Source organism: Sinocyclocheilus rhinocerous, unplaced genomic scaffold (assembly GCF_001515625.1).
Source record: "Sinocyclocheilus rhinocerous isolate Xijiao unplaced genomic scaffold, SAMN03320098_v1.1 scaffold2792, whole genome shotgun sequence".
Lineage (NCBI taxonomy): Eukaryota > Metazoa > Chordata > Actinopteri > Cypriniformes > Cyprinidae > Sinocyclocheilus > Sinocyclocheilus rhinocerous.
Window position 1 is genome coordinate 629,632 of NW_015648609.1, and position 15,271 is coordinate 644,902.

The 15,271-nt window shown below is 35.9% G+C and overlaps 3 protein-coding genes across 4 annotated transcripts in view; all 3 read left to right on the forward strand.

The window, feature by feature from the left end:
- Positions 1-821: 821 nt before the first annotated feature.
- On the forward strand, positions 822-7,840 carry LOC107709937 (FYVE, RhoGEF and PH domain-containing protein 6-like). The gene is made up of 12 exons (XM_016514607.1): positions 822-1,003; positions 1,214-1,301; positions 4,189-4,239; positions 4,341-4,399; positions 4,502-4,573; positions 4,655-4,723; positions 5,652-5,735; positions 5,853-5,932; positions 6,389-6,491; positions 6,572-6,718; positions 7,462-7,570; positions 7,692-7,840. The coding sequence occupies exons 1-12, from the start codon at positions 902-904 to the stop codon at positions 7,838-7,840; spliced, it is 1,113 nt and encodes a 370-aa protein (XP_016370093.1). The 5' UTR covers positions 822-901.
- Positions 7,841-10,539: 2,699 nt separating this feature from the next.
- LOC107709952 (FYVE, RhoGEF and PH domain-containing protein 6-like) lies at positions 10,540-12,410 on the forward strand. Its single transcript, XM_016514623.1, has 5 exons — positions 10,540-10,639; positions 10,761-10,861; positions 11,258-11,386; positions 11,904-12,046; positions 12,146-12,410. Exons 3-5 carry the CDS (start codon positions 11,285-11,287, stop codon positions 12,180-12,182), a joined length of 282 nt encoding a protein of 93 aa, XP_016370109.1. The 5' UTR covers positions 10,540-10,639; positions 10,761-10,861; positions 11,258-11,284; the 3' UTR covers positions 12,183-12,410.
- Positions 12,411-12,655: 245 nt separating this feature from the next.
- Positions 12,656-15,271, forward strand: part of LOC107709953 (hypermethylated in cancer 2 protein-like) — a 5,769-nt gene continuing 3,153 nt past the window's right edge. For both annotated transcript variants that reach the window (XM_016514624.1, XM_016514625.1), the window contains exon 1: positions 12,656-12,747. The gene's annotated coding sequence lies outside the window, so the exon portion shown is untranslated. The remainder of the gene's footprint in view (positions 12,748-15,271) is intronic.

Here is a 15,271-nt window from a genome sequence, read left to right on the forward strand (position 1 = left end):
AAGTCACACTACATTACATTTTACAACCTGAACTAATAAAAAAGAAATTATTTAATTAAAAAAACTTAAAAAAAAAAAATTTGGTTATACAAATTAAAACTGTCTTTATAGAACAGGTGTTTTAAGTCAATATATGTATGAATTGCATTTTCTAAATAATTTAATAGATGGTATAAATTTAAACATCACGTCATTGACCCATATACTATTCGGGGTTAATTTTCTCCAGCATTTTCTCCAAAAAGTGTCAGAAATCTAGATATGACTAGTCATTGAAATTTAACACTTCGAGAGTTTAATAATGTGAATATTTAAAAATTAATATTCTTTGAACATCTACTCGCCCACATGTCATTCCACACTTGTATGACTTTCTTCTGACACAAAATAAGAAATTTTAAAGAATGTGCTAGTCGCTCCTTTTAGCAGTTACAATGAAAGAGACTGCAGCTTTCAAGCTTCAAAAAGGAACTAAATGCGCAATAAAATATCACATAAATACTCGATATAAATCTTGCACTATTTTCCTAATTTCTAAAGGAATATCATAGCTTTGCATGAAAAACATACTGAAATTTAACTCGTTATTTACTGTAAATCTTGACATCTTCACTGTTCTTGTGAGTCTTTTCAATGAATGAGATGACTCGAATTTTATGATTCTTTCACAAATTGAACTGATCAGTTTCTCGAAAAGAGCAACCAGCACATTCTTCTAAATATCTTCTTTTGTGTTCCACGGATGAAAGAATGTCATGCGGGTTTTGGAACAACATGAGGGCAAATAAATTATACCAGAGAGTATTTTTATGTGAACTATTTATAGAAATTCCCTTGTTCAAACAGGAATGAGCATTGCAGTGTAGCGGACATATTTGTGAAGAAGGGCCCGTATCTTAAAATGTACTCCACTTATATTCGTGAGTTCGACAAGAATGTGGCCCTTCTAGAAGAGCAGTGCCGGAAAAACACAGCGTTTGCCAAAGCCGTCCAAGAGTTTGAGGTAACAGAACCACTCCGACCTGTTTTGTCAGTTCATGTCAGACAGTAGTAACCTAGATGCTCTAGTTTGTGTGAATGGCAATCTTTGTAGTGATGTGAATAGTCTGTTGGGTTGTTTTGTTTTTTCTTTATTTTTTTACATTCTTAAAAACTCCCCTAAAATGCCCCTCTGGCCATCATCTGTCTTTCTCTTTCTCTCTCATTGATACAGAGCCATCCATGCTGTGCAAACCTGGCAGTGAAACATTACATGCTGAAACCCATCCAGAGGATTCCACAGTATCAGCTTCTCCTGACCAGTGAGGATTCACTTAGGAGTTCATGAAGAAAATGAATGAGTGTTTTCCAATAAAAAAAATAATGCCACAATGCTAGCGTGTTGCTAAGGTGTTTTGAGTGTTGCAGTGCAGTTGCTATTATGTATTATGGGTGATTGCCAGGGTGTTGCTAGGGTGTTCTAAATGTTTTTTGTTCATTGCAGTGCAGTTTCTAGGGCCTTGGGTGATTGCTAGTTTTTAATAAAGGTGGCTTGGATGTTTTAGCACATTGCAGTACAGTAGGTGGTTGCCAGGGTGTTGCTATGCAATTGCTAAGGTGTTCTGAGTAGTTTTTTTTAACACATTACAGTTACCAGGGTATTGTGGGTGGATGCCAGGGTGTTGTTATGTGGTTGCTAAGGTGTTCTGAGTAGTTTTTTAACACATTACAGTTACCAGGGTATTGTGGGTGGTTACCAGAGTGTTGCTATGTGGTTGCTAAGGTGTTCTGAGTAGTTTTTTTAACACATTACAGTTACCAGGGTATTGTGGGTGGATGCCAGGGTGTTGCTATGTGGTTGCTAAGGTGTTCTGAGTAGTTTTTTAACACATTACACAGTTACCAGGGTATTGTGGGTGGTTACCAGGGTGTTGTTATGTGGTTGCTAAGGTGTTCTGAGTAGGTTTTTTTTTTTTAACACATTACAGTTACCAGGGTATTGTGGGTGGTTACCAGGGTGTTGCTAGGTTTTCATAAAGGTGGCTTGGATGTTTTAACACATTACAGTTACCAGGGTATTGTGGGTGGTTACCAGGGTGTTGCTAGGTTTTCATAAAGGTGGCTTGGATGTTTTAACACATTACAGTTACCAGGGTATTGTGGGTGGTTGCCAGGGTGTTGCTATGTGTTTGCTAAGGTGTTCTAAGTAGTTTTTGTTACTGTGGGTGGTTGCCAGTAGTGATGTGACATTTGAACTGAGGCATTGGAGCTTGTGTCGAGAATAAATGGGCGTGCCAGATGAAGCCCCGATTCGAAGCTTGTGTTGTTAACATAGAAATCATGTGACCAATGTCAAACAAAGCTTCACTTTCTGTCCAGTCACGTGTGCAATTCACTTTGCGTGTCGAAATGTTCGATCCTCCAGATCTTACTTTACAAATAGGCCTAAGTTCTAATTCGAACTTATTCAGTTACATTTTAGATACCCAGTCATACAAGTAATATGAAGAATACTAATTATTTCAGGAAAATTTTATATTTGTCATATGCAATTCATATGTGTATGTTATTCTTCTATTACATCATATTGATATTCGTACTGGTATTAAATTGCAAAGTTTAATGGGTAAATTAATTTATCAGACACAGAAATTCAACAAAAACAAACACACACACTGTTAGGCTTTTATTTGTGCATGTAACTTGAATCGATCTATGGAATGTGTGGTGGATGCTTTGTCCTACTGAGCGTCTTTCACAGGCTTTTGGCTGCTTTTTTTTACTAACCACCAGATGGCGCTGTTTTCGACACTCGAAGCTTTGAATCTTTTCCCGAAACAGTCAGAGGAAAGCCTCAGTGCTTCACGAGGCTTCATTTGCCCATCACTAGTTGCCAGGGTGTTGCTATGTGGTTGCTAATGTGTTTTGAGTAGTTTTTAACACATTGCAGTTGCTAAGGTATTGTGGGTGGTTGCCAGGGTGTTGTTATGCAGCTGCTAAGGTGCTCTTAGTAGTTTTTAACGCATTTCAGTTACCAGAATATTGTGGGTAGTCGCTAGGGTGTTGCTAAGGTGTTCTTAATGGTTTTTGTTGATGGCAGTGGAGTTTCTAGGGTTTTGGGTGGTTGCTAGGTTTTAATAAGGTGTTTTTAGAACATTGCAGTTACCAGGGCATTGTGGGTGGTTGCCAGGGTGTTGCTATGTGGTTGCTAATGTGTTCGGAGTAGTTGTTTTGAACACATTGCAGTTGCTAAGGTATTGTGAGTGGTTGCCAGGGTGTTGCTAGGCAGTTGCTAAGGTGTTCTAAGTACTTTTTAACACATTACAGTTGCCAAGGTGTTCTGTATGGTTTCTAATGCATTACAGTTGCTAGGGTATTGTGGGTGGTTGCTAAGGTGTTCTGTGTGTTTTAGCACTGTGCAGTTGCCAGGGTATAGCTAACGTGTTCTAAATGGTTTCTGTTCATTGCAGTGCAGTTTCTAGTGTATTGGGTGGTTGCTAAGTTTTCATAAAGGTGGCTTAGATGGTTTGAGCACATTGCCGTAGAGTTGCTAGGGTAGGGCAGAGAGATAATTGATCTGAACACAAGAGCATTTTTTTTTTGTATATGTCAGTTATATGCATTAGTTTTAGCACAGTAAACACCTAATCAGCTTCACAGAGAAAGCAGAAGTCTGAGCTGCATGTTCCTGCGTGTTTTGTGTTGTGTAAGCAGTTCAGGCTTAATGCTGCAAAAAATGTGAGCAATGTATGTAATAATGCAAATGCACTGATTACATAAGTGTTTTCAAACAGGATTATTCTAGCTCTTCATACTTGCATTAGTCAACTTTATGAAATTGTTAGAAACTAAAGGCACGTTTACTGAGAAAACAAAACATAAAAAAGAGCTTATGAGTGGAAATGTAGTAAAAAAAAATCAGCTAGTAAAATGGCTTAATGCCAACTTCTAATTGTTTATTATTCATAGTGTTCATTTTATATATTTATACATTCGTTATCATGGAAACAATCTGCACTTGCAACACGTAGCTACGTTTACTGAGAAAACAAAACATAAAAAAGAGCTTATGAGTGGAAATGTGGTAAAAAAAATCAGCTAGTAAAATGGCTTAATGCCAACTTCTAATTGTTTATTATTCATAGTGTTCATTTTATATATTTATACATTTCAGATTTTTTAATATACACCTTTATCATTTTTCTTTAGGTTATTTGAACAATCTAGATGAAGAATCGCCAGACTACAAAGATGCAGAAGGTGAAAATAAATGGTTTTGAAATATTTTGTTATTAGGCACACAGCAAATCTCAGTCTTCTATTACATGATATATAAATAATATCTTTATATGTCTTTACAGCTGCCCTGATGATAGTAAAGGAGGTGGCTAATCATGCAAATGAAATCGTAAGACACGAGGTAATTCAGAATCCGTTTTTTAGATTTAAAAAAAGCTACACATACAATAGCTTATGCTTTTATGTAAAATCTTGAGGAATATGAAATGTGGTTTTCACGCAGGATAACTGCCAGAAGCTGTACGAGGTTCAGTGCCGCCTCACTGGGCATCACGTGATCGTTCAACCAGGACGGGTACGTTCACAAGCGTTAACTCCTGTTGAACTGTTTGTAACCGGAAATGCTTTTGTAATATATTCATGTATGTTTTCTTAGGTTTTGTTAAAGGAAGGGATCTTGATGAAGCTCTCCAGGAAGGGGATGCAGCCTCGAATGTTATTCTTAGTAAGTGACAGCCGTCTCACTGCTCATTTGGTTTGATTAAACATGACATGAAACAATATTCACAATGCATCTTCTGTAATGAGACATAATTCATGGATGTTAGGGTATGGTATTATTGGTTAATAGATTTTTTCATGCCCTTGGTTATTTTTGCAAAATAAAATAACAAAACATTTATGTTTTATCATTTTGATACTATGTTGACTTTGGTTGGTTTTGTTTGATTTTGTTGGATTTTTGGTTTAGTTTGTTGATTTTATGTTGACTTGTTGGTTTTGTTTGATTTTATTTATTTATTTATTTGACTTTTGTTGGGTTTGTTTGAGTTTGATGTTTTTGGTTTTATTTGACTTAATGATTTTTATGTAGACTTTAGTTAATTTTGATTGTTGATATTATGTTTATTGTTTGTTTTGTTGTTTGTTGATTTTATGTTGACTTTTGTTGTTTGGTTTTATGTTTATTGTTTCTTTTTTTATTTTATGCTGACTTGTTTGATTTTGTTTGTTTTTTGTTGATTTTTATGTTGACTTGTTGGTTTTGTTTGTTTGTTTTATTTGTTGGTTTTATGTCTTTAAATTTTGATTTATTGTTTGGTTGTTTGTTGATTTTATGTCGGGTTTTGTTGTTTTATTTTATATTTATTGTTTGTTTTTTCATTTAATGTTGACTTTTGTTTGTTTAATGTTGAGTTTTGTTTGTTGATTTTATGGTAAATGTTTGTTGTTTTTATGTTGGCTTTTGTTTATTTTTTTGTTTGTTGTTTCTATGGTGACTTTTGTTAGTTTTGTTTTTGTAGATATGTTTTTATGTTTTTCCCTAATATTGAGCCTAAAATAAGTGACGTTTTCTGACTTAAAACCACCCTCACATATCCCTTTGTTTTTCTTGCTTGAGAAAAATGTATTTCTTATTTCTTTGTGAACAGTTAAATGATAGTCTTCTGTATACCACGCCAGTAGCAACGGGTAATTTCAAACTGAACAACATACTGTCATTGGCTGAGATGGAGGTGAGATTTTTATTGCTGAAATTGTCACAGCTATTTTTTTTTTCCATTTTAAACATATTTTTGCATATTTACACACATTTCAAAATGTCATATTTTCTATTACTGTATTATCCTCAGGTCAGTAAGCCTAGTCAGGAGGGGTATCAGAATGAGCTAAACATTGAGAGTGTTGAACGATCTTTTATTCTATCTGCCAGGTGAGAATCTGTCCATGAAATGCCAAAATATTAAGTATGTAGGATGTGGTCCTCATTTTTGTCTTGTTTATTAATTAGTCCTTAAAGGGATAGTTCACCCCAAAATTAAAATTGTCATAATTTTCTGAGCCTCATCGCTCCAAACCTACATGACTGACTGTCTTCAGGGGAAAATTTAACTATGTTTATATATATTTAATCGTCTTTGCCCATACAGTGAAACTTGAAAGTCATTAGTGTCCAAAACATCATTGTATGGACAAAAAAACAGACATATTAAAATCAAATATATTCTATTCCACAGAAGAAAGTTATACAAATTACATCAGGGTGAATAAATTTGGGGTCCAAATTCTTATTATTCATCATTGACATTTCATGCACCGTAACATGAAATCCATACAATTGAATGTGTATGTTTCTGATTGATACACTCTCGTGGTTTTATCCTCAAAGCTCTGCTGCATGTCGAGATGAGTGGCTTCAGGCCATTTCCACCGCAATCGACGATTACACCAAGAAAGAGACCACCTTCACCTCAGTCAGAAACCCTGAGATGGTAAACTGACTGATTGAAATGACCTGTATCATCATAATGCTTCAAGTGCGCAATTTTGTTGTCAACTTGCAATATTTCAGGCAACCCAAGATGTTCCAGACAGCGGGGCCCAGCTGGGATCCAAAGCCCCGATATGGATCCCGGACCTGAGGGCCACTATGTGCATGATCTGCACCTGTGAGTTCACCCTCACCTGGAGACGCCACCATTGCAGAGCCTGTGGGAAGGTGAGAAGATTTCCCTTAACAAAGACCCCATTCACACCTGATATTAACACACATTAACACTCATATAATCATATATTAACAAGAATCATAAACTTTTGTTGGTCACAGAGCTTATTTTCTGCAATTATCCGAAAGGCAATGGAAAATCCCATTGACTTTTTGTTGAGGGAAACGGTGATGCTAACTTTCAGGTTAGCAATGCCGGCGTTGACAAAAATGACATCACTGCGGCCCTCTATAGGCTACATTGTACAATAACGTTAGCAACATGCTAATACATATTAAATAACACATATTACATGGTAAAACATGCTACCAACAGAAACAAAAACATGCATTAACATGCAAAAACCTGCTAACAAGATCTAGAAACAAGCTAAAACATGTATGAAACATGTATGAAAACGTGCTTAAACACGTGTTAGGTAATGGTAACAACTTCAAGAAACATGCTAGTAACAAGCTAGCCAAAAAGTGTTAACCCTTAACTATAGGTTCAAACATGCTAAAAGCATGCTAGTAATACTTAGCTACATGCTGGAACATGAAATACTGTCTATCTATCTATCTATGATCTGACTATATCTATCTATCTATCTATCTGACTATTTCTATCTATCTATCTGACTATTTCTATCTATCTATCTATCTATCTATGATCTGACTATATCTATCTATCTATCTGTCTATCTATCTATCTATCTATCTATCTGACTATTTCTATCTATCTATGGCATGTATAGGTTGTGTGTCAGGCCTGTTCAACTAACAAACAGCCGCTGAAATACCTGAAGAATCACCTCGCGCGAGTTTGCGATCTCTGCTTCTCCGCTTTGCAGCAAAATAGTTCAGGTTCATGACGCAAACACACTCACACAGAAACTCTGTCTGCTTGAAGCCTCGATCTATATATTTGAATTGCTTTGTATTAAATAAGAGTGTGTGTGTGTGTGTGTGTTTTTACTAATATTAGGTGACCAAGTACCCAGTAATACACCTCTGTCACCGACAGGCAAGTCGCCTGGTGCCTATCCCTTCAGAAAGCAGAAGAAAATACCAGCAGCCCTTAAAGAGGTGATGATCCAAAAAACTGTCTTTCATATGCCAGTCAAAGCTGACTGAATCTAACCTGTTATCATAAAGCCAGATCCAGGTATACAGTCTGTTGAGGTTTGTCTCGCTCCAGCCATCGACAGCTGTCTTGTGCTGCCTCCTGTACAGTTAATCAAACGGTCTAAAAGACGAGTAATATGTGACGTGTGATATGTAAATCCATAATTTTAGTACTTTGAGTAGTGTTTGTTTTATCAAAGCAAACGTTATGTCTTTTTTCAAGCATTTTCGGAAGGTGAAAAATGCACTCTGATCAATGTATAATTAAATTTTTGTGGTTCCTGAAGCATCTGAAAAACCTGAATAACGAGAGGTGTTTTCACTGAGGTGGGACTGTAGGCAGAAAAAAATTCTCCACAAATTTGGATGAGGAAATACGCCAGTTACTTTGTTTTCCCATGTATTGACTGACAGCGCGTGAGTTCAGAGGCGTCGTGTGCGCTGTGTGAACATGATGTTACTGTAGTTCTACACTAAACGTGAACATGCATTTACTCAATCTGACCTGCACAAAAACAGATTCAGTATTCCTCAAAATAATGCAAACTCAGAATATGATGCAAACCTGCAATAATTAAACATGTTAAATAACACAAATATCCTTTATGTATTTAATCCCATTTCATTATGCAATGTCTTTGCTGCTGACCTTCGATGATCCAATTCAACCTTACTAATCAGCAAAAATGACCTTAGATAAACACTTGTTTATTTCTTTTTTTTAATTGCTGAAGACTGTTGAACTTTCTTCTCCTGCATCCTATTCTGCATGCAATCAGTTCGAGCGGCGGCCTCTACTGTACAGATGTGAATTTACATTTCCTTCAGCCTGAGGCTTATTCCTTTCACTTTTGGTTTGATGGGCTCTTACATTTGCCAAAAATAGAACTTTTTATATTAAAAACAAACAAGCAAGCTCAGCCCAGATGAGAAAAAAAGTAATGTAACACATTACTTTTCATAACAAGTAGCTAAAACAATTAGTTACTTTTTAGGGAGTAACACTATTGTAATGCACTACTTTTAAAAGTAACTTTCCCCAACACTACTCAAAACATTGTACAACAATGCCTTGACCACCACTAACAACACAGTCACTGTGTTGTATACCAATGCACAAGTACCACTCACATTTTCTTCAGAAAACATTGTTCTTCTCACTTTACATCTCAGTTTGTTTTAGAAAATATGAGAATAAAATGGCGATATTTGAATAAGTCAGTGTAAAACCACTATGTGTCTATCTGTCTGTTGAAGATCTCAACAGTGTCTCAATCTGTGCTGAGATTTGGCAAAAAAATAAAAAAATAATTTAGCGGCTGAACGATAGGTGCCAGAAATCAAAACAGCCATGAGCTGTGAAAAGCCAAGCATACAGAAGTAACCAGAGAATGGTGAAGCTGATGTGAGAAAAATGAGAGATGCGCAACTTGTCAGCCAGGCAGGGGAAAAGAGAGAGAGGGATTGTTCCTGGGGGGCGAAGGGGAATGTATGTTTTGCCGGCATGTTTTGACATTCCCAGCGATGAGCCAGAGCACTTAGTCTTTGTTCTCATGGGTGATCTTTATCACTGCCAATTGTTTGCAGAGTTCCTCAAACTTGGAGTTGGATTTACATGGCATGTGACATATAGAGAGAGGGAAGCAAAGATAATAAACATGAAGTATTGTAAAGACAACAACAGAAAAATGGCATTTGAAATTCTAAAGAGTTCCTCTTAAAAATAAAGGTTCTTTATTGGCGTTGATGGTTCCATGAAGAACCTTTAACATCTATGCAACCTTTCCATTCCACAAAAGGTTCTTTATAGTGAAAGATAGTGAAAGGTTCTTTAGACTATTAAAACATTCTTCGCATTGTGAAAAACTAAGGTTATTTTAAGAACTGTCCATTAAAAGATTATTTAGGGAACCAAAAATTGGTTATTTTATGGCATCATTATGAAAACCTGTTTTTGGAACCTTTATTTTCATGAGCGTGAATGACGTGATAGCTAATTCAGTACATTACTGTATAATGACACTGTTATTTTCTGAAGAGCTGCTTTCCGTTCAGCTGAAATTGTTTATGAATTCAAAAATTGATATTGCTAAATTGCTCAAACATAGTTTTTAGATATGCTAAAAATTTGCTCAAAACATCGTACAGCAATGACAGCACCAACAACACTATAGCCACTGTAGCAAAGCGTTGTTTTACACAAGCAAGCTTCTTCTTCAGAAAATGTCAAAGTCTCACTCTCTTTCTCTCTGTAATTCTTGTGACATCTTAGTTCTCTGGTATGAACTTGTTCATTGAAAGGTTCTTTGGGGAATCAAAAATGCTGCTTCTGTGGCATCACTGTGAAAACCTTTTGTTGGAACCTTTATCTGAAGAATCACCTCGCGCGAGTTTGTGATCTCTGCTTCTCCGCTTTGCAGCAAAATAGTTCAGGTTCATGACGCAAACACACTCACACAGAAACTCTGTCTGCTTGAAGCCTCGATCTATATATTTGAATTGCTTTGTATTCAATAAGAGTGTGTGTGTGTTTTTACTAATATTAGGTGACCAAGTACCCAGTAATACACCTCTGTCACCGACAGGCAAGTCGCCTGGTGCCTATCCCTTCAGAAAGCAGAAGAAAATACCAGCAGCCCTTAAAGAGGTGATGATCCAAAGAACTGTCTTTCATATGCCAGTCAAAGCTGACTGTATAGGTTGTGTGTCAGGCCTGTTCAACTAACAAACAGCCGCTGAAATACCTGAAGAATCACCTCGCGCGAGTTTGCGATCTCTGCTTCTCCGCTTTGCAGCAAAATAGTTCAGGTTCATGACGCAAACACACTCACACAGAAACTCTGTCTGCTTGAAGCCTCGATCTATATATTTGAATTGCTTTGTATTAAATAAGAGTGTGTGTGTGTGTGTGTGTTTTTACTAATATTAGGTGACCAAGTACCCAGTAATACACCTCTGTCACCGACAGGCAAGTCGCCTGGTGCCTATCCCTTCAGAAAGCAGAAGAAAATACCAGCAGCCCTTAAAGAGGTGATGATCCAAAGAACTGTCTTTCATATGCCAGTCAAAGCTGACTGAATCTAACCTAATATCATAAAGCCAGTTTCAGGTTTACAGTCTGTTGAGGTTTGTCTTGCTCCAGCCATTGAAGATTGTCTCGTGCTGCCTCTTGTACAGTTAATCAAAAATGATGCTGAAAATTCAGCTTTGGATCACAGGAATAAATTACATTTTAACATAAAAATAGAAAAGTTATTTTAAATTTGCACAAAAAAAAAAAAAAAATCACAATATTACAGTTTTTGCTGGATTTTTGATCAAATAGATGCAGCCTTGATGAGCAAAAGATACTTCTTCAATGTCAAGATTTAAACTTTCGACCGGTAGTGTAGATGTCAATAAATTGAATCCATTCATTAATTTTAGGTTTCGGCTAACACAGACGGATCCTCAATGAGCGGCTACCTGGAGAGGGCGAAGGCCAACAGAAAACAGTGGAAACGGTTCTGGTTTGTCATCATGAACAAAGTTCTGTACACTTATGCTGCCAGTGAGGTATGAACATATAAACGGGGCAATTTAAAATAAGTAAATAGAGTCCATCTTTAATTTTCTGTAGACTTTGAGGTCAGATTGAAATGATCAGGATGCAAATGCTACTTCTTATTGCTGGAGCCTCTGCTGTTGTGGAGTGATAGTATCAGTGATAGTGACTGGGTGGGTCTAGGTTCTAAACAGAAATAGCCATTGATGTGTAAATGAGGGCAATCATGTGTTAATGTGCTCAGGTTTCTGTTATCAAACATACAGCACACGAGTGAGCAGCTCTTCAGTTTAGTTATAATAGTTATTATTATATATATGTATATATACACATGTATGTATATATATATATATATATATATATATCAACTTGCATGTTGTGAAGTGATGCTGTTAAATTTCTGCTTTATAACCACATATTTTATTATTTATCAAATTATGTAACCAGCTCATTGCACTCGATAAATGTATTTTTTACACTATTTTATTTATTTAGCATTTTTACACTACTTGTATTTATTGTATGCAGGACGTAGCAGCTTTGGAAAGTCAACCTCTTCTGGGATTTTCTGTCCGAACAGAGAAACCCGAATCTTCCCTGCATTTTAAACTTTATCACAAAAACACTCTGTACTACGTCTTCAGAGCGAGCGACAGCCAGATCTGTGACAGGTGAGTGTATTTGTATAAAAGAGCCTTCAGTCATGAAACACTCCATGTTTTTAGCCATTTCAATGTCATAATCATTGCGTAAACATTTTTTTCTCCTAGATGGACTGAAGCGATCCAGGAAGCCACGGTTCTCTAACCCTCTCTTCCTCAGCCTGTGATGGACCTTCATACAGAAGACACACATTACATTTGATTCAATCTAAGGCTCGCCACATTTGCATGTGCAGTTGCTACTATGAAGTTGTTTCAATTGTGAAAATGTTTTTAGTTATGAAATACTTCTCCATAACATATCTGATATTCATTTGTATAATATACTACAAACCCTTGCTGTTATATTTATGCTTTATGGCAAATACACTGTATCCAGTTAGTTGCATTCAATAAATGTATTTTTATACAATTTCATTTCAGTATTTTGTCATTTTAGAATGTAGGTTGTTTCAACAAAAACAAAAAAAAGATATGATTTTGAATATTTGGTATTGTACTATGGCTCAGAACATGTAGAGTATCATCAAGCCTTGTGTCACTCTGACAGAGGAACCTGAGGTAATACTATGGTAACAGCTCCAGCAGGACAGGTAGGGGGTGAGACTGATCTCGACTGGGTCAGGGGTCACACTGCCTACGTCACAAACTCCTAAGATGGCGTTTTGATGACGACGGGAGAAGTGAGGACCCCTGCCCTTGTTTACAAGGTATTTGAAAATAAAACGCATATGCGTTTGTTGTCGCATAGAATTATGATACAAACAAAGGCGCTGTGTTGAACTGAGGAACTGGTGGTGATTATATTATAACGAAAACAGCGGCTTTAATGCATTGCGTGATCCGCTTACCTAACCCACGGCAGCCTGGCAAGGTATCATTTCCTGTTGTTTGTTTTTTATTATTTTAAATTGTTCATTGTTTACCTCCTAGCAAACATCCATATCGTCGGATTCAGGCGTGGTAGGGGAGTATAAAACCATAAACTGGTCATTTACACGCGCATACACGTTTATAAACGAGCAGTTCCGCATTTATATGCGTGTGTTTTTACTCCGGACCCACCGTGTGCTTTAACGAGCCCGGCCGTGTGGTTTTTTTCGACGAGCATATGCTGATATTTATTTTAATAACCTTTTGAAATGAAACCAAAACACAATTTTAAAACGTGTGTCGTTTCGCAATTTTGATCAAAGACCAGCCCTGATTAATTAGCACATGCGCAGTCGGACTTCATGATCTTAAACTGTTAAAGGGGTCATATGATGCTGCTAAAAAGAACATTATTTTGTGTATTTGGTGTAATGAAATGTGTTTATGCGGTTTAAAGTAAAAAAAAACACATTATTTTCCACATACTGTACATTATTGTTTCTCCTCTATGCCCCGCCTTTTTGAAACGCGTCGATTTTTACAAAACGTGGGGGCATGTTCGAACGAGCCGTTTTAGGTAGGTGTGGCTAACTCTTAACTTTTATAAAGAATATCTCTTTGGATTTGAGACTTTAGTCTTTGCAACTTTACAGATCTTCTTTATGCACCAAGAGCTTGTAACACTCTAAAGAGAAAGGAAAAATTGAAATCGCATCATATGACCCCTTTAATCTGTAACTCGTAGTCATTATTTGCTCTCCATTGTTGTTAGATGCTCAGTAAAGCACAATAACTAACTGAAAAACGGGAGATGATTGTTATTGTACTGTAATTATGACCATTATGCCAATGACTATTTAAAAAAAAAATGATCGTGGTACCGGAGCTTCTGCTAAAACGCTGTGGTTTCTGCAGAAATCATAATAAAACTGTAGTGTACGCTTTAGGAGTCGACTTCATTTTGTTTTTAATAACTTTTTTTTATGTAAAGTTACAGCTGTTTTATTGTAACAGTAACAATAACGAGTGAGTATCAAAATACATGATTAGCCTAGGTTTTTGGTAAGGGAACACACAAAAAATCACATTTGTTCGTTATTCACAGAGAAATATTTAATAGTAGCATTTACAAGCATTGTAATCAATCATAGTCGGTTACTGTACACTCCCGAGCAGCTCATATGGGATATTGTGAAGAGTGCTGGTAATCACATATAAGCTGGATTACGCAATCAGATTCCAAAAATTAAGTACTTGTAATTAGAGTACATTACATTTTAAAATGCTCAATCAGATTACAGTTACTTTTCTTATGCGTCACATGATTACGTATTATTCACACAATGGGAGTAAATTATTTATTATTTATTGAGTCTCCGTAATTCTTTTTTTGTTTTTTGTTTTCTAAAACTACTACTTTATCATACCATTTTGCTTTGACTATTCACAAATGTTGTGTAAATAAATTTGCAAACCATGCTTCTGAATTTGAAGGGGGAAAAAGCACCTCTCAAGCTATTAGACCATGTATGAAACAAATATTGATGTAAGTTACTAAACACTGCTGAGAAACACTGTTTCTTCGTCATATCTAGTGACCTTAAGTGATTGATGATTCTGGACAAAAATATTTCAAACCTGGGAGACTTTGGGCATGTAATGTCATTGTTGTTTTTATGATTATTAATGTTTGTTCCCAAATGTTTTTGTCAGCCAAACCCCTTAAAATAAAATATTTACTTGAAATATCTCTGAGAAAGTTTATATTTCAAATAATTTAACAACACATTCACATGTTTACAGTTCTCTGATGTCAGTTAATGGTCACATTGATGTGCAGGTAAATATTTATATTTTTAGTGTTTCAATTCGTTTTGTTTTACATTTTTATGATGTAATTATTAGCTTTTTATCAATTCACAAACCCATTGCAGTTCTTACATTAAGCCCAGTTTGGGGAAACCCTGGTGTAATGTAATGTTTAATGCATTTTAGGATGTTTATATAAAAAAATTGTATATTTTTTTCTCTCTTTGATTTTTTTACATCAATATGGTAAGTTTAAAACAGGTTTGATAAAAAAATAATAATCTAAAAGTAATCTAAAAAGTCAGAATACATTGCCTAAAATGAGTATTGAGTAACCTAGATTACCTTACTAACTAGTTTCATAATGTAGTCTGTCATCAGTAACAGACTTAAAATCTGTGACTAAACGTCAATACAGTTCTGTTGAACCATAAGTACGCAGCTGTGTACCTTTTTAAGTTGTCAAATACTTTTTTGCTTCAAACCAAAGTTTGAGTACTGACGTATCTCAAAGCTATATATATATATATATATATATATATATATATATAT